This window comes from Oppia nitens, unplaced genomic scaffold (genome assembly GCF_028296485.1).
Source record: "Oppia nitens isolate AA-2021 unplaced genomic scaffold, nextdenovo-longstitch-racon4-pilon3 scaffold3_pilon_pilon_pilon, whole genome shotgun sequence".
Lineage (NCBI taxonomy): Eukaryota > Metazoa > Arthropoda > Arachnida > Sarcoptiformes > Oppiidae > Oppia > Oppia nitens.
In genome coordinates this window covers 4508162-4530535 of record NW_026533221.1, presented here as the reverse complement: position 1 = coordinate 4530535, position 22374 = coordinate 4508162, and the positions used below count along the sequence as shown (strand labels likewise).

The 22374-nt window shown below is 25.2% G+C and overlaps 6 protein-coding genes across 11 annotated transcripts; 4 read left to right on the top strand and 2 right to left on the bottom strand.

Moving 5' to 3' along the window:
- The first annotated feature begins 2459 nt into the window (after nucleotides 1–2459).
- On the top strand, nucleotides 2460–4398 carry LOC128958502 (mortality factor 4-like protein 1). The gene is made up of 7 exons (XM_054304367.1): nucleotides 2460–2557; nucleotides 2811–2857; nucleotides 2919–3004; nucleotides 3300–3386; nucleotides 3452–4047; nucleotides 4132–4216; nucleotides 4294–4398. The coding sequence occupies exons 1-7, from the start codon at nucleotides 2527–2529 to the stop codon at nucleotides 4373–4375; spliced, it is 1014 nt and encodes a 337-aa protein (XP_054160342.1). The 5' UTR covers nucleotides 2460–2526; the 3' UTR covers nucleotides 4376–4398.
- Nucleotides 4399–5188: 790 nt separating this feature from the next.
- Nucleotides 5189–13389, top strand: LOC128958506 (tropomyosin). Of its 5 annotated transcripts, XM_054304372.1 has the most exons (10): nucleotides 5190–5468; nucleotides 5540–5665; nucleotides 9894–10027; nucleotides 10555–10672; nucleotides 11225–11295; nucleotides 11814–11889; nucleotides 12300–12362; nucleotides 12578–12647; nucleotides 12786–13142; nucleotides 13234–13300. In XM_054304372.1, the coding sequence occupies exons 1-9, from the start codon at nucleotides 5355–5357 to the stop codon at nucleotides 12866–12868; spliced, it is 855 nt and encodes a 284-aa protein (XP_054160347.1). In that variant the 5' UTR covers nucleotides 5190–5354; the 3' UTR covers nucleotides 12869–13142; nucleotides 13234–13300. The 5 variants fall into 5 exon arrangements, with proteins under 5 accessions (XP_054160348.1, XP_054160347.1, XP_054160346.1 ...); XM_054304373.1 differs by lacking the exons at nucleotides 10555–10672; nucleotides 11225–11295; nucleotides 12786–13142 and adding exons at nucleotides 10211–10328; nucleotides 11606–11676 and having other exon boundaries at nucleotides 5189–5468; nucleotides 13234–13389; XM_054304371.1 differs by lacking the exon at nucleotides 12786–13142 and having other exon boundaries at nucleotides 5191–5468; nucleotides 13234–13389.
- A 522-nt stretch (nucleotides 13390–13911) lies between these two features.
- LOC128957876 (ubiquitin-associated protein 1-like) lies at nucleotides 13912–15857 on the bottom strand. Its single transcript, XM_054303691.1, has 4 exons — nucleotides 15572–15857; nucleotides 15385–15497; nucleotides 14127–15320; nucleotides 13912–14043 (listed from the first exon to the last, which is right to left on the bottom strand). The coding sequence occupies exons 1-4, from the start codon at nucleotides 15591–15593 to the stop codon at nucleotides 13912–13914; spliced, it is 1461 nt and encodes a 486-aa protein (XP_054159666.1). The 5' UTR covers nucleotides 15594–15857.
- Nucleotides 15858–16361: 504 nt separating this feature from the next.
- Nucleotides 16362–17063, top strand: LOC128958516 (cytochrome c oxidase subunit 6B1-like). The gene is made up of 3 exons (XM_054304387.1): nucleotides 16362–16575; nucleotides 16648–16762; nucleotides 16820–17063. Exons 1-3 carry the CDS (start codon nucleotides 16508–16510, stop codon nucleotides 16871–16873), a joined length of 237 nt encoding a protein of 78 aa, XP_054160362.1. The 5' UTR covers nucleotides 16362–16507; the 3' UTR covers nucleotides 16874–17063.
- Nucleotides 17064–17098: 35 nt separating this feature from the next.
- LOC128957874 (protein KATNIP homolog) lies at nucleotides 17099–18397 on the bottom strand. Its single transcript, XM_054303690.1, has 4 exons — nucleotides 18282–18397; nucleotides 17658–18210; nucleotides 17274–17585; nucleotides 17099–17203 (listed from the first exon to the last, which is right to left on the bottom strand). The coding sequence occupies exons 1-4, from the start codon at nucleotides 18395–18397 to the stop codon at nucleotides 17102–17104; spliced, it is 1083 nt and encodes a 360-aa protein (XP_054159665.1). The 3' UTR covers nucleotides 17099–17101.
- A 3073-nt stretch (nucleotides 18398–21470) lies between these two features.
- On the top strand, nucleotides 21471–22374 carry LOC128958514 (uncharacterized). 2 transcript variants are annotated; one of them, XM_054304384.1, is made up of 5 exons: nucleotides 21471–21549; nucleotides 21621–21761; nucleotides 21831–22031; nucleotides 22118–22174; nucleotides 22246–22374. In XM_054304384.1, exons 2-5 carry the CDS (start codon nucleotides 21639–21641, stop codon nucleotides 22285–22287), a joined length of 423 nt encoding a protein of 140 aa, XP_054160359.1. In that variant the 5' UTR covers nucleotides 21471–21549; nucleotides 21621–21638; the 3' UTR covers nucleotides 22288–22374. The 2 variants fall into 2 exon arrangements, with proteins under 2 accessions (XP_054160359.1, XP_054160358.1); XM_054304383.1 differs by lacking the exon at nucleotides 21471–21549 and having other exon boundaries at nucleotides 21587–21761.

Genomic DNA, 22374 nt, shown 5'->3' with positions numbered 1-22374 from the left:
TAAATTTCAATTAATTTTTTAGACTTATGTTCAAATTATACATATATAAGAATTAACTAATACTGATAATTATGTGATTTTAAAAATTAATTCTTCGAATATTTTATATTTTTGCTATCTATTTATTTTTTTTATTTTATAAGCGAGTGTATAATTTTTAAAAATTTTTCAAAAAATGCTCATTTGATTATTATTTCATTTAACTTAATCCTTATAATTATTTACTGTCAAATACAAAAAAAATATATATATATATACGCCTACAAAAGTGCCATTATTTTGCTTATATCCTAAAGAAAATTAAAAAAAACTATTTCTCATAAGAAATCACTGAAAAAATCATAATTAAAATGATATGGAGTTTGGGCTGCATTTGTAACAACCATTCCATTGAATTGATTGATATAATAGACAAATCATATAATAAATACATAATGTTTTGTCATAATTATATATATCATATAAAGATTATGTTTAGTTATTACTCTGAAATTTTGTTTAATTTAATAATTATTATCAATTATTTCATTATTACAAAGTATTTGTTTGTAATATATTTGAGATCTTAAATTAATTTGCAGCCATTAATAAAATAGGTTTATATTGTTGTAATTTTTTTTATTGATATTATTAAATATTATTATTATTATTATTATTATTATATTATTATTATTATTGAATATACAAAAAAATGCATTGAATTATGCAAATAAAAAAATATTGTTGCATTTAAATTTATTTGTATTTATTTAATAATAAGACATGAATTAAAATAATATAATTTAATAGAAAATATTTATTAACAAATGGTAAGTTTAATGTGTATATAAAATTAAATGAGAATTATTGGGAAACAATTGATACGATACGATATATTCATAATTATTTAGTAATTTCTTTGTCTTAAATTATTATGTATTAATCTATTGCCATCTCTAAACTGGATTAAGGGATCAAGGTCAGTTTAGATTTACTATTGTTTGTTTTTTTTATAAAATAATTTATTAACATACATCGCTATCATTACAATTAATCATTGATTTTAACTATAGTACAGTATTATACAGTATTAGTTAGTATTTGAATTGATATCAATAGTTGTACTGTATTTCCTTAACTCTACAATTTGTATACAACATATATTATAATAATTATTATAAGCTTTAAATATATGTTTTATATATCTATCAGAATCCTATACTAGACATTATTTGGTAATATATTGATTATAACCAGGGTTGGAAAATACAAGGTTTTGAATTTTAACTTTATATAACATAGTATAATACAATGTTTTAAAACTAATATAAATATTTATATTATGTTAAAAAATTAATTGAAAATATTAAGCAAAAATATAATTACTAGAAAATGCATTATTATTATAATAATAGTTATAGATAATAGCTAAGAATAATAATAAAATAATTTAAAATAAAAAATGAAATTCAATAAAAAATAATATTAAATCTATATATAGTTTATGGTTTACTTTGCTTATATCAATGCTTTTAGTATTATGTGCTAATTTGTTAGCAATTCAAATTGTCATGTATTTTACAGTATTATATTGTATAATACGCTTTGTTGTCTACAAACACTGATTATAACACATTTTGGATATAAAATTACTTTCAAATTACATGGAACTGGTTATTGATAATTAAAAAATGGATATAAATATACAAATCTTTAATTCATTAAAGTTTTTAATATATTGTATTTATTTATTAAATATTATTGATTATTAATAATTGTTAATAATACAGGTAAATAATAATGACTAAAATTATTTTTTATATAATATAAATTATATGACATTTACAGTACAGTAGTTATTAGATATAAAAGATATAAAAATGTCATTGATCATTTATTCTACTGTATTAAAAATATCACTGGAGGTCACTGAAGAACTGGAGTCATTTTTATATATTGGGGTCAAATTGGGGTCAAATTGGTTGAAAAGATGTCATTTGACCCTCGGATGATCAAATCAATGATGTGAAATCATTGTGAATCCACAACATATATATTAGTTTTATATATTAATTAATTTATGATAAATACCCCATTGAATACCAACTTTCTAAATTTTGTCCCTTATTTTTATCTAAATATTAATTAAAAAATATTAATTTTGTTTTAAACATATTCTTCATCTATTATTTATCTTCTATTCGAATTCAAAGAATTTTTTAAATTGAAAAAAACAGACACAAACAGACACACAAAACAAATTCAGATATGATATGATTAGAGTATTGTTATTCATTCATATCATATATTATTGTAATTTGTTTGAGTATTCGTCAAAATTATAGAATTAAACTTAAAAAGCAATAAATAAATAATTTTGTGATTTATGTTGAGATCTATCGTAACTTTACTCTACAGTACAATACAGTAATGTTTTACAGTATTAATCAAATGATAATATTATAGATAACGTTGTTTATGAGTGACCTCTCATAGAGCGCACAATTAAATGATTGAATGAAACAAAACAATTAAAAATTAATAGAAATGCCGAAAATTAACCATAAATTCCACGAAAGTTTGTATTTATTATTATTATTATTATTATTATTATTATTATTATTATTATTATTATTATTATTATTATTATTGTTGTTGTTTTTGTTGTTGTTGTTGTTGTTGTTGTTGTTGTTGTTGTTGTTGTTGTTGTTGTTGTTGTTGTTGTTGTTGKTTGTGGTGAATGTGTTGATGTGATAGATGTAGACAATAATTATTGTGATTTAATTGAATGTTTTGTATATTTTTGTATATTTTTGTATTTGTAATAATAGATGAAAAGGTGTTATGTTACCATGGTCCATTACTATATGAAGCTAAGGTAAGACATGGATCAACTCATGACAAGACATTGACTAACTCTTGAGTATACGTTATGATAGGTTCAGAAAAGTCAGGAAAAGGAGAACAAAGAGACCAAAGAAAAGACTGTTCACTATTTTGTCCATTACTTGGGTTGGAGTAAGAAGTATGTGTTGTTTGCATTGATTTATAATATATTCAATTGTCATAAACTTTATATCACTTGTAATGAACTGACAATTGGTTTTTTAAGTCATCAAAATTTACTAATTTTTAATATCTATAAATAGCTATCACTTAATAATCAATACTATTATCCGACTATTTGTTAATTAAAAGTCGATTAATATTTTCATATAACTTATAATTTGTTAACTTTACTATTCATTAAATTAATTTTGTTGTATAATATAATAATAGTTAATTAATTGATTACAAATAATTAATATAATGATTGACAGTTGGGATGAATGGGTTCCAGAGGACAGAGTTCTTAAAATAAATGATATTTCTCTACAAAAACAAAGAGAACTGACAGACGCACAGAAGTATATCTTTATTATAAAATAATTTATAACTAAAAAATAGTAAATTATTATAACTTATTGATCAGTAAAAGCAATAAGAATAAGAGCGTAAAGAAGAAACCCATTGATCCAAAAGATAAAGAGACGCCATCTAAGACTGTCATCACTTCTGAAAATGTTAAACCAAAACCAGCGAATACTATACCTATAGAAACCAATGTATTGACTCCTCAATCAAAAGACAATCTCAATGTTGTTAAGGATACTGACGGACAAAGAAAAAAGAGACTGAAAATAGAATCAAATCAAGACTTAGAGGATGTCATCTCAAATAAAGGACCAGATTTTGAGATTAAATTATCAGATTTATTAAAACAAAGTTTGATCGACGACTGGGAATTGATTGGTCAGAAAAAGTTGGTTCGATTGCCTGCAAAAGTGTCGGTCAATAAAATTATTGACGATTATATCAAACAAAAACTTATTCAAAAACTCAGTTTATCTAAAGAAAATTTAGTCAAAGAAGTGGCCGAAGCCATCAAATGTTATTTTAATGCCACGATTGGCACTCAATTGCTTTATTCATTTGAAAAGAATCAGTTCAAAGATTTAATGAAAGACAGTGACGACGACTCAAAAGCGTCAACACTTTATGGAGGCATTCATTTATTACGATTATTTGGTTAGTTCTTTAAATATTCTGTAATTATTTTATTTAATATACGGATAATAATATTATTATTATTTTATATATGAATCTAAACAGTAAAATTGGGGTCACTTTTGGCATATTTGAATTTTGATGATAGAAGTATTCAATTGATCTCTGAATACATTCACGATTTTCTAAAGTAAGCCATGAATTTAATTTCATTTTGAAGTTTTGTTTACACAATAAATGTTTTATAATTAATTAATTTATTAATAGGTATTTAGATCGCAATCCATCATTGTTTAGTACAAATGAATACGAAACGGCTTCATCTGATTATTTGAAGAAATCGCTATAATAATTATTTTTGTATATTTTCAAATCGTGTTGACTTTTTAAGTTAATTTAATGTTTTTTTTTTAAAAAAAATAATTATTCCGTAATATGTAATACTGTAAAATAAAACAATTATACACTAAACAATGGCTAAATTAATACAAATATTTTGTTATATTATGTATAAATTTATTATAAATAAAATGTTTGTCTACAATGAGCGACACTTGAGAGATGTTTTATAAGCAAAATATTTTAAAAAGCAGTTATAATAATAATAGTAATATTATGTTATTCTGAAAATACTAATAATAATTTTGTTGGTTATATAAACAAATTTTTAAATGGATCGCTCATTAGTTGTCTCAGTCAGTCATATATTTGATCTTATTTTCATTGGTCTGGTATTTGAAGCACTTGTAGTGTGAGTGTAGATATTTGATACCTAATGATGTCACGCATTCTCTGTTAGTGAAGACATTAGTTAACCAATTGGACGATTCAGAGACTTAGTCTGAAAATAGAAATTTTGAACAAATTTCTAAATATAGTATAGATTGCAATAATTGTTTCCATAAATTATTTATTTTTTAAAAAGTTTTTTATATAATTGGTCAACAATTTAAACAAATTTTGTTAGCCATAAGTTACTAATAAATTTTTTGTTTGATCTTAAGTTGTATTTGTTTTTAAGAAATTTTAAATAAACAAACGGAAAGAGTTATTTGAAGCACAGAATTAGTGCCAAAATTAGTCAAATAAGTCTTTGAGTAACTCCTGAATTAGCTGATGTCGAGCGCATCGTCAGTGGGACACAACCCACTTGAGCATCACTTATATGAATCAAACACTAAAATCTCAGTTTTTTGGGATTCAGCGGTGCATTCGGTGTCAGTCATAAACACTTCTCTCACTTTCCATTACATCAAACAGTGAATTGCTTCAGCCTTTTCTTTTAGTTAAATTATTTCTTAGTGAAAAAGATCTTTAAGTGAACCAAAATGGAAGCGATAAAGAAGAAGATGCAGGCAATGAAGCTCGAGAAGGACAATGCGGTCGATAGAGCCGAGACCGCTGAACAGGGAGCCCGTGATGCCAACCTCAGGGCCGAAAAGGTTTTTTTAAATGCCTTATTGCGTCAATTATTCTTCCGTTTGTCTTATTTTATGGATTTAATATAATTCAGTCCGAAGAGGAAGTTAGAGCTTTGCAGAAGAAAATCCAGCAAATCGAGAATGAGTTGGATCAGGTCCAGGAACAGCTCGCACAGGCCAACAACAAACTCGAAGAAAAAGAAAAATTACTCCAAACTGTAAGTTATCATAAGATTTTTAATTTAAATACTTGTTTTATCAATTATACAATTAAACAAATGTTTCAAATTATTAAACAATTTGTAATCCTATTGTAATCGCATTTCAATTTGTTTTTTTACTAAATTAATATAATATTTATGTTTTTAAATTCTTGTAAATTTTCATATATATTCCGTATATTCTATTTGTAATTTTTGAATTGATTTTTATCGTTATTCTGTAATACAATTATTAAACTATTTAAATATATAAATATATTGATAGTTTGTGTGGAAATGTTGTGTAAAACCGCATAAATAGAGTTAAATATAAAGAATTTTGAGAATTGTATTGAAAGGTTGATCTTTAGCTCATATAAGCACTTGAAGTGAGTTGTCGTGACGTAAGTGATCCCTATTTGGTGCGATCGAGAGTTAACTTTAGTGCCAACAGTGCTAACTATATGTAGTGCTCAATGCATTCATATTATCGTTATATTAGCTAACAGTGTCCCAAACGGTGCCATTTATTTTGGTTATGAAACGCCTATCACAGACAACCCGAACCCCCAAGTCTTAAGTCTTGCCAAAAAACATCACTTTTACTCATTTAAAGTCTCATTTAATATATTTTAATATATATATTACTTTTTCCTGATTACTATGTGTTTAATGCTTACATTCCATATTATAAGAGGACAGTTAGATATTTATACATTTATATATTTAACTATTGATAAAATGAACAAATTTGCAAACAATTATTTTTAATCATAATAGTTATTCAATCTCATGAATATATTTTATAATTTAGGATTTTATACGTTAACACATTGTTTTTAATGAAGTGTAACTTTAAACACATTTCTAAAAATCATGATTTTGACTATATTTTGAAATAAATATAATTATTTTTTTAAAATTTAATTTATATATACAATTTAATAAATATTTAGTAAAATATTTAACATAACAATATACAGAACCTAATAATATTAATATATTATTTAATTAATATATTAATATAATCCTTGAAAATAGCAGAGCAAACAATTTGTGATATAAAAATCATATTTACATTAAAATGTATAGAAAGGCGTTTAAAATGAAGTTTGTTTTATTGAAATTCAATTACTAAGCGATAAGTTTATTATCAGTTAATTTTAAGTCAAAACATATACTAAAACGACAATCACATGACAAAGACATGATCCATAGTTGTAGTGGTGTTGATGATGGCAACCATGAGTTTGACAATCTTCGTTGTTCTAGTCTTCAAACAGAACTGATCCAAGAAAAACAAACGCGAAGATCTAAACGACAGCCGAGTGCCGGATATCCCGGACTTAAATTTGATGGACCGATGTTTTCGGGAACTATAATGAAATTCAATTTAATTGCTAATGAATTGAAAAGTTTGGAAAAAGTTATTATAAAAATGGTATGATTTTCATCCAATTGATTACAACACATATCTATTGTACACTTAAATGACTTAACAATCAATTTATTCTACAAATATGTTTCTCTCTAATAATTCTCTCATACAGTAAATTCATTATATCATTCACTCATTAATACATAGTATTATATAAAACATTATACCGTATATTAGTATACAGTATATTCAAGTCATATGTTATATAAATTTATCAAATTTATATGATTTTATAATATTTTTAATTTAAATTGGATTTTTTAGTAATATTTGCGTAACAAAAATTAAAAAATATATATATAGTTAATACTTAAATAGTTAAAAACTGTTAAATTTCCGTAAAAATATTCTATTAATTGATTTGATTTATTGGTTTATATAATTTATAGTAATAATAATTAGAAACTAATTTGTCTATACCTATGATATAATAATATCTAAATTCCAGTATTTTTAAAAACTTGTTTCATTCAAAATAATAATTATGAAAATTAAGAAAATAACTATGAATTTGAGTTGATATATGAAATGTCATATTTGATATAATGAAATAATTTGATTTAATTAAATGAATGACTTTTTTGGTTGATTTTAAACTTTAAAGTCCAAACACAATGGTCTGCAAAGTAAATGAAAAAATAATGGAAAGGTAGAGATCGGGTGTAATGGCATTAATGGCATTGTGTTTATAGCAAAAGTATTTTCTTATATCATATAATATATAAAAGTGTTGTCTTTTAGATAAATAAAATCTAGTTTTATGTCATATAATCCATACAATGACCTCAGCGGACAAAAAGTGCCGAAAAATTTTAAGCGGTTTTACAGGTTTTTCAGTGCACTGTTAGGTAACAGAGGCATCACTTTTAAAGAGCAAAGTGCTCACCATTGGCACCAATGATGCCATTCCTTCCCACAGACTCTAAGACCAGTCAGTCGTGAGTCTAACCATCACTTCTACTCTCAAAAACATTTCAATATTTCAATTTAATGTAATATATCAACAAATATTACATTAATTGTATTATATGAACAAAAAACAGTTTCTTTGCAATCGATGCGATTATAATCTATTGTTTTAAATATCCAAAAAAAGTTTAACATTGAACTAAGTTTTAAATTTGAGACCAAAGTTATTATTAATTGATTTATAATAATAAAAAGTTTGAGAAAGTATTTCAATACTGTATTGTATTGTTGGTTGCACTGACTTAACGGTCCCTCAAAGGTGTGCTCTATTAATGATAGAGTAAAGAGTATTACTGTATTATACAGTATTACTACAGTATTATGAATATAGTAATAGTCAGACATTTACAGCATATATAGCATTGACTTCATTGAAAGTGATTGAGAAAAGGCATTGAAAGGCACTGTAAGCCAAACACTACAACATTATTGGTGTTGTCTTTCAATACATTGTTTGTTGTATTAGTGTTTATATTAGTGTTTAATACATACAGTGTTTGACATAACATTTAATTTGATTGTAAAACGCAATCCTTTATAGTAGTGATTGATTCATACGATTCAAGTGTCAGATCATACCATCCATTGTATTGATTATTCATAATATCATATATATCGCTGTTTTTGTTGTCATCTAACCATTTGATCCATCAATCGAGTCATCCATTAATATAATTATTGTCAACAAAGTGGTCAAAACAGATAAACGATGGCTCAAACACAGGGATCACTACTGGAAGTGCTCAAGAAGAAGATGAGAGCCATGAAGGATGAGTTGGAAGCGGCAAAAGAGACAACGGATGACACTTTCATTAAGTTAATGGAAGAAAGGAGAAGACGTGAAGAAGTGAGTCATTAACCATCAATTTGATGGCATAGTCTTACCATTGCAACAGAGAGTACAGCCCAACCCCTAACACATGAGTTAAACAATACCTTATTTTTGTCACTTTTATTGACCACTCATTTGTTTATTTCAAACTATTTGTGTCAATTGATATCCTATTTATTTATACATTCATTGAATACAAATTGCGTTAATTTACTGTAATATCATTTTAATGATTATTATAAATTATAAATGAAAAAAAAATTTAGTTAAAAATGCTATAAATTATATCTAATATTATCTCAAATATCATAAAAGCGATTCATGTGTTTAAGGATTTAATCATAATTTACAATATTTTTTAGATGAAATGATTTAATCAGTTGTTTAATGATAATAACTGTAAATAAATATTACCGTCAATTGAAGTCAAGAGTTGTATAAAATAAAATTTAAAGCAATGCCATAAAATTGAGTGTTATTTTTAAATAAATGCATTTGAAGTCTGCATTAAATTAAAAAAAAGTTAATATATTGTATGATAAAAGTTATCAAATTTATTGCATATTAATACCTATATATCAATTTATATATAATGTATATTTAACTCGTTTTCATCAATTTTTTTTAAATAGCAATAAAATCCAAATAATAATTGAATTTTAAGCTAAATTCAAGATTTTTATTAATTGACTGGAATTTTTAGTCTATTTTGTTATTATTGCAATTTGATGTCAATTATAATTATTTATAATATTTGTGTTATAAATGTGTTATAAATTTAGTACAAATGTGTATTACAAACATAAATATGCAATTAATAGACAATATATGGTTTGGAATTAATGTTTTTGAATTTATATTGAAATGCGATTACATTACACATACGGGTCAACACTTGTTAAATATAAAATACACTATTTTGCAAATATTTTAACAATCAATTTATTTGTTAGTTTATTGAGAAACAATGATTTCCAATGTATTATAATTGAAAATTGCTTAATTAGGCTGAAGGCGATGTGGCAGCACTTAACCGACGTATTCAACTGATTGAGGAAGACTTGGAGCGATCGGAAGAGCGACTGAAAGTGGCCACCAGTAAGTTGGAGGAGGCATCACAAGCGGCAGATGAAAGTGAACGGTAGGTACACGAGTGCCCACACTTTTCACTCGTTTGGTGACCACAATTGTTGCCACTGTTTACTATCTTTCTGACAATTTCGACAATTAGTTAGTTAGCAGTCTATTTGTAAAAGGGTTTCATTTCTTGAAAAATTAGTTTTAGTGGAAATATTATTAAAATTAAAAACCAATTAATAAATAGAATTAGAAAAACTTTGGAGAACCGGACTAATATGGAGGACGATAGGATATCAGTGCTCGAAACACAGTTAGCTCAGGCAAGACTCATTGCTGAAGAGTCTGACAAAAAATATGAAGAGGTAAGACTATCTATAGAGGTATATGGCTTTTAATGGTGACGGATATTATATAAGAATATTAAGTTTAAGTTATAGTTGATTACAATTACAATTCAGTGGCAAAACGGCTTTAAACATAAACTACAAATTGTTGATAATATCGTCAAATATGGTTTATTTTGGTTGCAAAACATAGACTATTGTATAATAATATGTTAAAATCTAAATAATGCTATGTATTTGGTAGTATGCGAAAGATGCTCGAGCACAGGAGCATCACTGATGAGGAACGTATGGATGGATTGGAGTCACAGCTCAAAGAGGCCCGAATGATGGCTGAGGACGCAGACCGCAAATATGATGAGGTCTGACATACTCACCATTCAGTTGTTTCATCCAATTTATTGCATTTTTCAATGCATGTCCAGTGCATGTCTACCATTAGATTTATTATTTTTATTTTGTTATTAAATTTTGTATTTTTATATCAATAATAATTATTTTATATTGATATTAACATAATATGAAATTTTATAAATAGTGATTATTATTAACACCAATTTGCAATTAAATATTTATAAAATCATACGTATATTGAGTTTTTCAAACTTAGTAAACCGTTATGAATTGATTTAATGAGAATAATAGCAAATTACAGCAATTCATGACATTTATATCAGTATTTTTATCTATTTATTGACATAAATTGGTTTATCGCTATTCATTATTTTGAAAAACATTTGATAAACTAAGAAATTGTAATCGTTTTGTCAAAACATAACTAAACGGTTAAAACAAACCGATTTGGATATTACATCGATGTTTGACTAATAATTTGATTGATTGTTGAGTGAAAATAACCATATATTGAGTGTTAAAATGGAGTTACAAATATTGAATGATATATTGATGAATAGGTGGCCCGAAAGCTGGCTATGGTTGAGGCAGACCTCGAAAGAGCTGAAGAGAGGGCTGAGACCGGAGAATCGTAAGTCATATTTGCAGTCAATTGGAGTTTGATTTGGTGTTGAATACATAATCGCTAACAATCGCTATATTATCGAAATTCATATTAAAAAACTATTTAATTTGAGTTTGATTTTAAGTTTGCCTGATTTGCCACTGTTTTTTAATTGAATGTTTTTTAATTTTTAATTAATTTAAAGTTAATATTTATTATAATATAAATTAATTTTAACAAAATGATGTTTAATTTATACGCTGACATTTAAAACTGTGTGTCTCTTAATCAATTGGTTGCATGAAATGCATGGTTTGAATGACTGACCACATGACAGATGGCCCGTCGCATAGCTATGTTGGAGGCAGACCTCGAACGGGCTGAGGAAAGGGCTGCGGCCGGAGAGAGGTATGTCATCACTACTCACTAATACTTACCAATACTTACTATAGCTTTTGGCATATCTTAATGTATTAAAATACTAAAAATGTTTTATTGTTTTCAATTTTGATATTTTCAAACATTAATTATTGCTATAATTTTAGCAAAATTGTTGAACTCGAAGAAGAGTTGCGAGTCGTCGGCAATAACTTGAAATCACTTGAAGTTAGCGAAGAAAAAGTAAGTTTTTTTTCATATATTTTTGTTTTATTTAATTATATTATTTAATTTTTAAATGCTATATAATTGATGTATTAATAATAATTAAATTTGATTTGTTGTGTTGTTTGCGCTCTCTCTCATTAAATAAAACATTTTACTATAATTTTGACACTAAAATATATTTCAAAGATTTTTATTTGTTTTGTTTGTTTTAATAATATAATAATATTATATTTCCTTCACTTTTTTAATAATTCATTTTATTTTAATAATAATTTTGTTTGTTTTCATAATATTTGTAATAATAATAATTTTGCTTTGATATAATGCTTTTGTGTTTTTAATTTTGTTTTGTTTGACAAATAAGAAGGAAAACAGTAATCAAATAATTTTGATTTTGTATTTTTGAAACAATTTTGAAACTATAGGCCCAACAGAGAGAGGAGGCGTACGAACAACAGATTCGCATAATGACTGCCAAACTAAAAGAGGTGAGTCCTGTCTAATACTATTCCCATGTTTTTGTAGGCCATGCAAAAGGAAGAAACATATGAAATGACTATTAGACAACAGAGTCAAAGATTGCAAGAGGTTTAGTCACTTACCAAATGATTGTCAATATATATGTGTTTCTCTCAAATAATTCATTTTAAATCCTTATCCCTAATTGTTGTCAAATTGAAACTAACTTATGGATCCATTTTAGGCCGAAGCAAGAGCTGAGTTCGCTGAGAGATCTGTTCAGAAATTGCAGAAAGAAGTCGATAGACTCGAAGGTTTGACTTATGATATCATAGAATATATTATTATTTTTATTATTATAATTATTTGATTGATTGTCACCACTAATGCAATAGTAGTTGTAATGAATAATTGATTTAATAATTGTATGATTGACTGCTTTGATACAACAGATGAACTGTTGGGAGAACGCGAAAAGACACATCTCTTGCAGGAAGAGGTGGAAACCACTTTAAAAGATTTACAATCGATGTGAATGTTTGGCTATTAGGACCCAATTATGCCATTAAATAACTGTTAATAATTGTGTGTTCGTCTAAACTAACTTTAAATGCATTCATATATTTTATGTCTTTTAAGAAAATATAATTATTATTATTATTATTATAAAAATTTAATAATCTATTACTGCCTGCCATTGGATGCACATAGATATCCACCCATATATACATTCCTTAATTAATCAAAACATCATTATATTCTTAACGCTTTTTTAAAATATGCTTTAAATTGATTGGATATGTCTGAGAGTACGTATTTGACTATATCTTACTAATTGTTGTTTTTAATGAAAGATAGATAAATGAATGGAAATTAACTGATTTGTGTCCATCATTGCAGATGAATTGGTTCACGAGAAGGAAAAATACAAGTCGATATCGGATGAGTTGGACCAGACATTTGCCGAACTCACCGGATATTAAGTCAAACAACAACCAAACACTTTGTATTGGCTCTTCACTTGCGATTTCATTCAATTGTTTGTTGTTTTGTTCATTAAAGACACGATCCGATCAAATGCTTAACACATTTTCGCTCTTAATTCTGGTCTTCAATTCCATTAAATTTCAAATCTCTTTTAGTTTACAATATTTACAATTATTTATACGTTTAAATCCACTTATTTTAAAGGACTGGTTTCAAAGTTTATCTATACTTAGAAAATTATTTTTAATTATTATCACTATAAATCATGTTAAAACTATTGATTTATTTTATATAATTAACAATGATTAGAAATATATATATATATATATTTAACACAAATAAATGCTTTGTAATAATTATGTGATGAATTGAATAACGATTTGTCAATTGAAGAGCAAATTATATTATGTATTAAAATAAAATAAAGTCTTTGTTTGAGACATTATTATAAAAAAATAATTAAGAAATTGTTTTCATTTAAATTTAAATAAATTTGTTTATTTGAGCAAAACATGACTTGTTTTTTAAAATATGATTTCAAGTCAGCTTTAAATGCATTAAAAAACAAAGATTTAAAATATAAATAATGTTTTATTCAGTATTGAGTAAAATATCGAGAGCTTTGTCTCTATCGTTGTTACACTTAATTAATGCTTTAATGATTTCTCGTTTATCAAAACCCACTTCCGATAATTGCCGTAAAGATTCCAAAAATTTTTTGGCCTATAATTTAAATATTAATATTAATATAGAAAATATTATATATATTTTATTTAATTAATTAGTATTTAAAAAATGATAATTACTTCTGGAATTTGATAGTTATTCATATGAAGTGCAATCTCAGACTCACAGCAGTCATAACCGGATTCTTCGAGTTTCTGCACTTGTAATAGAAAGTCAATCACTTTTTTGTGGTCATTATCTATATGTTTGACAGCTCTGGCCACACGACTTCTCTCAAAACCCATAGAATTAATGGAATTAACAAAATCCTTAGAAAATTGTGACAATTCATTGTAAGGATCATTGAGTATAAGAGTTTGTTTTTCATTAACATTTCTAGTTTTATTCTTAGGTGTAGAACAGGGAGGTGTATGTGATCGCTGTCGACGAACAGTTGTTTTCAGAGAATCTTCACTATCTACAAGAGTTGGTAAATCAGATACACTTTTGGACGATCTTAATAGATTTTGTTGTGGATCACTTGGATTAGATATATTATTATCTGTAATATAGTTATAGTTGATATTAGTTGTAGTGACACTCATATTATTATCTATTGGACTATAAGAGGTTGAAGCCGTTGTTGTCCACTGACTATTGTAGAGATGACCAGAATGAGCAACTGATACTGGAGTTGCCATTGATGTAACACCACTTTGTTGATGGTGTCCATATGCGGACATCACATTAACACCATTCATATTATGAACAGCTGACAAGTTTTGGTTTAAACACATATTATTAGTATTGTTTAAAACATTATCACTTTTAACATCTTTATTATGACATTCATCTACTGTTGGTTTTTGGTGTTGACTTGTTTTGGTATTAAATGCTTGAAAAACATCATTGAGTTCTTGCATATAATCTATGCTCTGAAGCTCAACAAAATCAAAAGGACTGGAAGTGTCGCTCTCGAAGTCTTTTACAATCTTTCGTTTTATATTAACATTTGGGTCAATACTGCCATTACTTAGATAATGGTTGTTATTATTCATTTGATTGACTCCACTGCCAGTTGGCAACGGTTTAAGTATTTCTCCCGGATTTAAATGAATTGTTTTGTTTAGCACTTCTTGAGGATGAGATTGAGTCTGATGTTGATGTTGTTGTTGTTTGTGTTCATTGTTTTGCTTAAAGCTATTGTCATTAGATTTTACCGAATTATCACAATTAGCACTCAATTTGGACATTGATTCAGATAATTCTTGTTGTCGTTGTTTGTCTCTGAACTCAAACACTTCCAAAGCGTATAATTCTGCACTGAATTTATACTAAAACAATGTGATTGACAACCAATTAATATTACACATCATATGAATTCAAGACATGGCTTACGTGTTGGTCAAAAACTTCGGGAATACGCGTCTCTTCTTCAGTATAAGCGCTCACATCAAGTGGTCGGTAGCGTTCAGACAAACGCATCGGTATGTCCTCGATATACACACTGACTGTACAATACATTACATCAATTGGTCAATCATTTGGTTATTATTATTATCAGTGATAAGACAATAATACTTACTTTCATGTGATTTGTTGGTCATTACGCCGACTAATATGTTAAACAATACAACAATTTATTGTTTAATTTGTTGTCAATTAAAACAAATAAATAAATAAACAAAAAAATGGTTAAAATGGTTAATAAAATAACTAAATGAGTGATTTGTTTAGAAAAGTGGTCACAATTTGACTAAACTATTGATACATTCATTACAAATGTCAACACAAATAATACAATAAATATAACGTAATATTAATAGCAATTCATATCGTGTTTTGTTTTGTCTTTCAAATGCATTAGTCATTCACTCATTAATACTATAATACAATGTATTAGTACTGTATATACAATATGTTATGAATGCAGACATCACTGATGTCCACACAATTCAATACATTCATTACGATTGCACTAAACATTAAACACACTTTTCATTTAGAAATTATTTTAAATTAATTAACAAATTTAATTAAAAATTGTTGACCAAATACTTAGTTTATTAATTATAATTAATTAAATTTTTTAAAAATTAATTAAACATTATAGATGAATATCAAACAAAATACCGTAATATTAGTATTAAATTTAATATAATATTAATTGATTCAATTGATTGATTCATTTTTTTACTTTACTATAAGATTTATAATAATTATTATAATAACATCTTTTATAATAAATGAAACAAATTATCTCAAAATAATTATAATAAAAATTGAATTGAATTTAAAAACTTTTCATTTATTGAATTATATTTTATATTTAAAAGTCTAACAAATGATTGCATAATATATTTGAATGAATGTAATGACTGAACGACCCCTCGATTGGTATCATTCAGTGAATTGCATTGAATTGAAGACTCCATTAATATATGAATTGTTTGTTTGTTTTCTTTCAAACATTTTTGTCGATTCATTTGGTTTAAAGTGATCGCTGAAGAAGTGGTTAACAATGAGTGAAAAGATTGAGTTCAAGACTGTTCCATACGATCCAAGATTTCCTAATCAAAATCAGACGAGGTTTCATACAAATGATTACATAAATTGATTGATTTTTTTTAATCAAAGGTTTGTTGTTATGATATCTGTTAGGAACTGTTACCAGAATTATCTGGATTACCACCGATGCCAGAAAGTGAAGGGTCAGGACTACGAGCCCTGTCAATGGTTCAAATGGGCGTATCAAGAGTTGTGTCCCAAAACATGGGTTTGTATTGCAATACATTTGTCTTAATCTGTGACTAATTTTGTATGTTTTTGATAGCATGAGAAGTGGGACGAACAGAGAGATAATGGCATCTTTGCCGGACGTATTTGATTACCACAAATACAATCGTCACCACAACTACTATGACTACCAACTTGTCTTAGATTTTAAATTTTAATTATTATTTCAAATCAATACTTTAATTCAAATTATAAAACAAATGTTAGTTTTTATTAGTAAGTTATAAATTGAATACAATTTGGTTTACTTGTTAGTCAAATGGCTAGAAATTTATTTATATTTTGCAAAATATTATAAAAATGAAGTAAAAATGTAAATTTAAAGCGTCAACGGTATGATCTCATTAACCAATTCTTGAAATGATTGATCCCTTTGAGCCACTGATTCTAGAATGTCTTCATCGGTAGTAAAAAGGATTGTCTGATATGAAAGAAGTGTAATATTACCGGTAATGTAATTACAAATAATAATCTGAAAAAGTTTATAATACGTCTCCAAACGCCTCGATGGGTGCGATGAGAGTTCCCGAAGCTTTAGCGATCTCTCCCCTGAAAATCAGTTTATTATCCAAACTAATTGTAATGAATTTGATCCCTCGGTACGAATATATTCGCGATTTGTTGTAATTCCAGATCCGGATCAATGCAATCGATATATTTGTCTTAAATTGGATAAATATCTTTAATGGCAGTCGACATTTGGCATCTAATTGAGTGCACCAGATATGCGAGTCATCGTGAGTTCGGTATATACCGTCAACTAAAGTATTGAGATCACTATCTAAATGATAATTACTCCAAATCTATAATAATATATATATTAATACAAATCAATGTTAGAAATTAAATCTATAAATAATGTTTGAATGACACGCCTTATTAACTTCGACTTGAAATTCATTTAAATCAATGATTTCGATGCCATTAAATCCAACGTAGTCTTCATCGCCCCAATTGTTAATGATTTCAATCTCTAATTGTCGTCCAAAAGGAAGTTCAGGAATAGTAAAGTCAATGAAATGGTCATCGATTTGAAACGATAAATCTTCACAGGATTTGAATGCATTTTGAAGACTTTTTGATTGATTTTGGATTTTACTTTTATTTTGTAATTCAATAGGAATTGATACAAAACTTTTGGCAATTATATGATTATTGAGAAGAAGATTGTGGTCATCGAGCAAAGTATTGGTTCTGTGTTTAACATTTCTATCCAATTCATTGATTTCAAGTTTATGTTTATTTATGGCAAACAAATCGTTGTCAGAGTCGACACCAGTGAGCACTTCACTGGATCTTCTTTGTTGAATCAATTCCTTAAACCATTGAGGCCTTTGACTGACACTGCTTTCAGTGAGAGGACGTGTTTTAGAGTCACTCTTCAATTGATTATCAGTTACTGAGAAACTCTCAAACTCTAAAAGCCATCTATAAAATTATTTTAAATTAAATATATTAAATGTAATTATTATTATTATATCTAAGAAATTATGATATACTTCGGCAACTTTTTGCCATTTGTTGCTGTCATTGAAATGTCTTCATCAGAATTGTTTGTCTCTTTTGTTTGGTGTAAATTCAACTCAATTGTAGAAAGTGGTGTCAAAAAAGACATTTTATCAAAAAATTGGTGATAATTTTGGAGTCAACTCAAAGAAGCACTTCCTGTATCTCTAAACAAATGTTTAATTATTTTGGTTTTTGTTGTCTTTTAACTGAGACATTAATATCTACGCAACGAAACCATAGCTATAAAATGAAACAAATTTTATAATATGAATACATCTCATGCAATACATAATCGATATTATTCTGTGTTTTGTATTTATTGTTAAAATTTTCAATTTTTTATTATAATATATATTATATAAATAATATGATATTATAATGAAATGATTGTCAATGAACTTATAAAAGGTTATACACCTTTGCGTTATATGTTTCATACATTTTATAGTTAATATTAAATTTAATTATACATTTAGACTGACCCATAAATTTCTTAATATTCTAATATTAATTTTTAAAATTTCATTTATATATCACATATTAATTGTTATTATATTTACTGTAAATTATATAACTACTATAAAGAGCAGTTCACTTGTATAGATATAAAATATTTATACTTTTTCATCTAAAGAATATTCTTCTATTAAAATATTTTTAATTTTTTTTTATATAACTAAACTTTTTTAAACAATAATAATATTTAATTTGTAGAAATAAAAGTATATTGGATGCAAAAAATACTTATTAATATGTGTTTACTTATCAAACAATACAACATTTTTATATATAATATACTATACATTCAAATTTAAAAACTACCAATTATTTATTAATAGTAATTTGTTGGTATAATTCCTTCAATTTATAAAACATATTAAAATAATATAAAAAATGGTAATTAATTCTTGACAACATTTATTAATATTTAAAAAAATTATTTTTAAATTTTATACTAATTTGTTGAATATAATATATTGTTGTTGTTGTATATTGATAAGCTTGTAAAGTTACAAAAAAAATATTTAAGCAGCTAAATATTAAATAATATTGCATTATATTAATGTATTGAAATTTGTAGTTTACTAAATAAATTTAATAATTTATTTAATAATTTTTTATTATCTACAAAAAAAAACATAGAAAAAATTGTGATTGATTTATAAGTGGTTACACTAAATAGTTTTAATATTAAATTAAATATATTTGAAATAACAATTTTTAAGTTTATCTAGTGATTAGAAAAATATATGAAAGTAGTTCAAAACTATTTCAATAATCAATTTATTTATCTTATAGTAAACATAACTATTTTAACAATAAATTTAAGATGAAAATTTACAAATTTAATGATAGAGTAAATTTATTAAAATTTATTAGATATTTATGATTTAAATAATAAATAGATATTCTATGTATTATAAAAATATTGAAATAAATAAGTTTTCTTTTGAAATATTAAATTGTTTTGAAATACTTAGAAATTAAATGTTTGTATTTAGTCTTTTTCGAGATATTTAATGCTTAGTAAAGTATTTAATCTTAAAATGTATAGTATTTGTCATTAACTGTAAATTAATTATTATTGTTTAATATAATTAAATAAAAATATCTAAATTACCATAATTTTTATCTTTTAATTGTTATATAATCTTATATTATATAAATACAATTTTTTTATTTTAAGATTTGTAAATAGAGATGGGCGACTAGAAATTTTCTAATAAATTTCCCTAGGAACATTTCTAGAAAGTTTCTCAGGAATAAATTTCTATAGAAATTTTATTTTATCATTGTATGATACATCCCCATATCTATAGCTATTATAATAAAATACTGTACTTAAGATACATAATATACATTACACTATTATATTAAAGGGATTCTTATTTATAAAATTAATAATATTATTTAATTATAGTTATAGTTTCTGTAAAATTTTATTTATAATTGATTTATATTTTTAGTTTAATTTAATTAAATGAATTATTTTTTACTTTGTATATTAATTAAAATACTAATAATAAAATTATGTTAATGTTTATATTTATAATGAATTGTTTAAAAATAACAAATATCGAGACAACAAAATTAATATGTGATCCCAAAGACACTAATTTCTCTATTATTTTAAATTTTTTTTCTTTCTTTTTTGTCAATTCTATAATTTTCAGAAAACTATTTTTATGAATGTTTTAATACAAATGATTTAATAGAAAATAATATTTAAAAAAATTTATTCAAATAACATTTTTTAGTTTAGAAAAAACCACATTTAAAATTACTTTTTAAAAATATTACATTTTAATATTATTTACTATTTTTTGAAAATTTTAGACAATTATATTGCAATTTGCAAATAATGAAAACTTTTTTTTAAATATTATATAGCTGAAGATAATTGCAATAATAAATATGATGTATATAATTAATTATATAAATAATATTAACTTTAAACAATAATCTATAATTATACAGATTATTAGGCAGTCAATGCAATAATGATTATTTATTTACTTATAAAATTGATTATCAATTACTATAATACTATTGACTATCAATGCAATTATTGCGAACATGTGATGTCTCAATCAGTTTTTACATATAAATAACAAATGTTTTGTTTGGTTGTTAATTGCTTTGTATTTTTTCCGACACATTATATATAAATTGGTAACAAAATAGTGATAATAAAAACAAAATATTGTATTTAATTTGAAGGTAAAAATAGAAATTTAATTATATTTTGATCCCATGTCTCGTAAGTTTTTTTTCAACACACATTTATTTAACCGGATTTTAATATGTGTTGCATTAAAGCCCAATCAATTATACCCTAAACAAGCAATGACCAAGGTACTCGAGCTACTAGTGCTCATAGAAATACTAATCAATAATTGAAATAACAGTCATTTGTATGATATGCTTATAAAGAAAGTTTCGGAATTTTATTCAATGTCTAATCAAACAAAATATAAAAATTGATTATTTATGACTATTATATATGAAAATCCTTATCATAATTTATAAAAATTTATAATCATTTTAAATAATATAATTCCAGTCATCTTTGATAATATCAATAAAATATAAAACAATTCAACTTTTAAAACTTTTATGTTTTCATTTGATTAAGATTTTAGACGTTAATTAAACTTTTTTTATATAAAAAAATAGCTCTTATTTTAAAAATATTGGCTGAACTCATAAAACTGTTTTCATTATAACATTTAATTTGATGACACATTCATATAAATAGTAAGCCAATGAATCATTGATTACTATTTAAATACATTTTAATATTATTTACTATTCTTTGAAAATTTTAGACAATTATATTGCAAATAATGAAAACTTTTTTAATACTGTATTTGTCGCTCAATTTGTTCACAATTCGCTTAGTTTTGGCAAACGTGGAGACAAGTGATACTAATGAAGACATGGATGAACCACTAAATCAACTGAAGAATGTAATGACCATAAGTTGTGACAATATATTTAACAAAATGTGTTTTTTGACACAAAACTTGTTGTTTCAGTCAAACGCCAGTCCTTTTCGGAAAATCTTAAACAGTCTTCCGGGGATACGATTGGGAAAAATCGGTCAAAATATAAATCGCGATAATATTGAGACTTTAAGACAAGTTATTCAGGCGTCGCCTCAAATAGATTTGCAACAGTTGTCCACTTATACCGTTCCGCCAGTTCTCGAGCCTAACTGTTATGTCGAAGTCCAAGTCGTAAGTCTTTTTAAATTTAAATTTAATTTTAATAATATAATTAATAAATTGTTTGTCAATAAAAATATTGTTTAATTATATTTGAGATCCAACGTATGCCCGGAAAATGTACAAAATTGGCCGGAAATGTACCGGCGTGTCAGGTATGCAACAATTTTTCCATTATATTTAATATTATATTTTTATTTAAATAAATATATTTTTTTATTTATAGGCACAAGACTTTATTTCATTAGATTATAATTCGTGTAAATAATATTTACTTTTAACATTTAATTTAACTAATAATAATTTTAACTTTTATCTATAACTATATCTTTACTAATTATTAATGACAACTATA

Excerpts from the sequence above, each read along its gene's own strand:
- LOC128958502 (XM_054304367.1), top strand. The coding sequence starts at position 2,527 with ATGCCGAAAATTAACCATAAATTCCACGAAA. Across the intron at positions 3,387-3,451 it reads GAACTGACAGACGCACAGAA|TAAAAGCAATAAGAATAAGA; the intron begins GTATATCTTTAT and ends CTTATTGATCAG. Across the intron at positions 4,217-4,293 it reads TACATTCACGATTTTCTAAA|GTATTTAGATCGCAATCCAT; the intron begins GTAAGCCATGAA and ends ATTTATTAATAG.
- LOC128958506 (XM_054304373.1), top strand. The coding sequence starts at position 5,355 with ATGGAAGCGATAAAGAAGAAGATGCAGGCAATGAAGCTCGAGAAGGAC. Across the intron at positions 5,469-5,539 it reads CCAACCTCAGGGCCGAAAAG|TCCGAAGAGGAAGTTAGAGC; the intron begins GTTTTTTTAAAT and ends AATATAATTCAG. Across the intron at positions 10,329-11,605 it reads CTGACAAAAAATATGAAGAG|ATGGCCCGTCGCATAGCTAT; the intron begins GTAAGACTATCT and ends ACCACATGACAG.
- LOC128957876 (XM_054303691.1), bottom strand. The coding sequence starts at position 15,593 with ATGACCAACAAATCACATGAAA. Across the intron at positions 15,498-15,571 it reads GACCAACAAATCACATGAAA|TCAGTGTGTATATCGAGGAC; the intron begins GTAAGTATTATT and ends TGTATTGTACAG. Across the intron at positions 14,044-14,126 it reads ATAACTATCAAATTCCAGAA|GCCAAAAAATTTTTGGAATC; the intron begins GTAATTATCATT and ends TTTAAATTATAG.
- LOC128958516 (XM_054304387.1), top strand. The coding sequence starts at position 16,508 with ATGAGTGAAAAGATTGAGTTCAAGACTGTTCCATACGATCCAAGATTT. Across the intron at positions 16,576-16,647 it reads CCTAATCAAAATCAGACGAG|GAACTGTTACCAGAATTATC; the intron begins GTTTCATACAAA and ends GATATCTGTTAG. Across the intron at positions 16,763-16,819 it reads AGTTGTGTCCCAAAACATGG|CATGAGAAGTGGGACGAACA; the intron begins GTTTGTATTGCA and ends TGTTTTTGATAG.
- LOC128957874 (XM_054303690.1), bottom strand. The coding sequence starts at position 18,397 with ATGTCTTTTTTGACACCACTTTCTACAATTGAGTTGAATTTACACCAA. Across the intron at positions 18,211-18,281 it reads AATGGCAAAAAGTTGCCGAA|ATGGCTTTTAGAGTTTGAGA; the intron begins GTATATCATAAT and ends ATAATTTTATAG. Across the intron at positions 17,204-17,273 it reads CCATCGAGGCGTTTGGAGAC|ACAATCCTTTTTACTACCGA; the intron begins GTATTATAAACT and ends CTTTCATATCAG.
- LOC128958514 (XM_054304384.1), top strand. The coding sequence starts at position 21,639 with ATGAAAACTTTTTTAATACTGTATTTGTCGCTCAATTTGTTCACAATT. Across the intron at positions 21,762-21,830 it reads CACTAAATCAACTGAAGAAT|TCAAACGCCAGTCCTTTTCG; the intron begins GTAATGACCATA and ends TTGTTGTTTCAG. Across the intron at positions 22,175-22,245 it reads GAAATGTACCGGCGTGTCAG|GCACAAGACTTTATTTCATT; the intron begins GTATGCAACAAT and ends TTTTATTTATAG.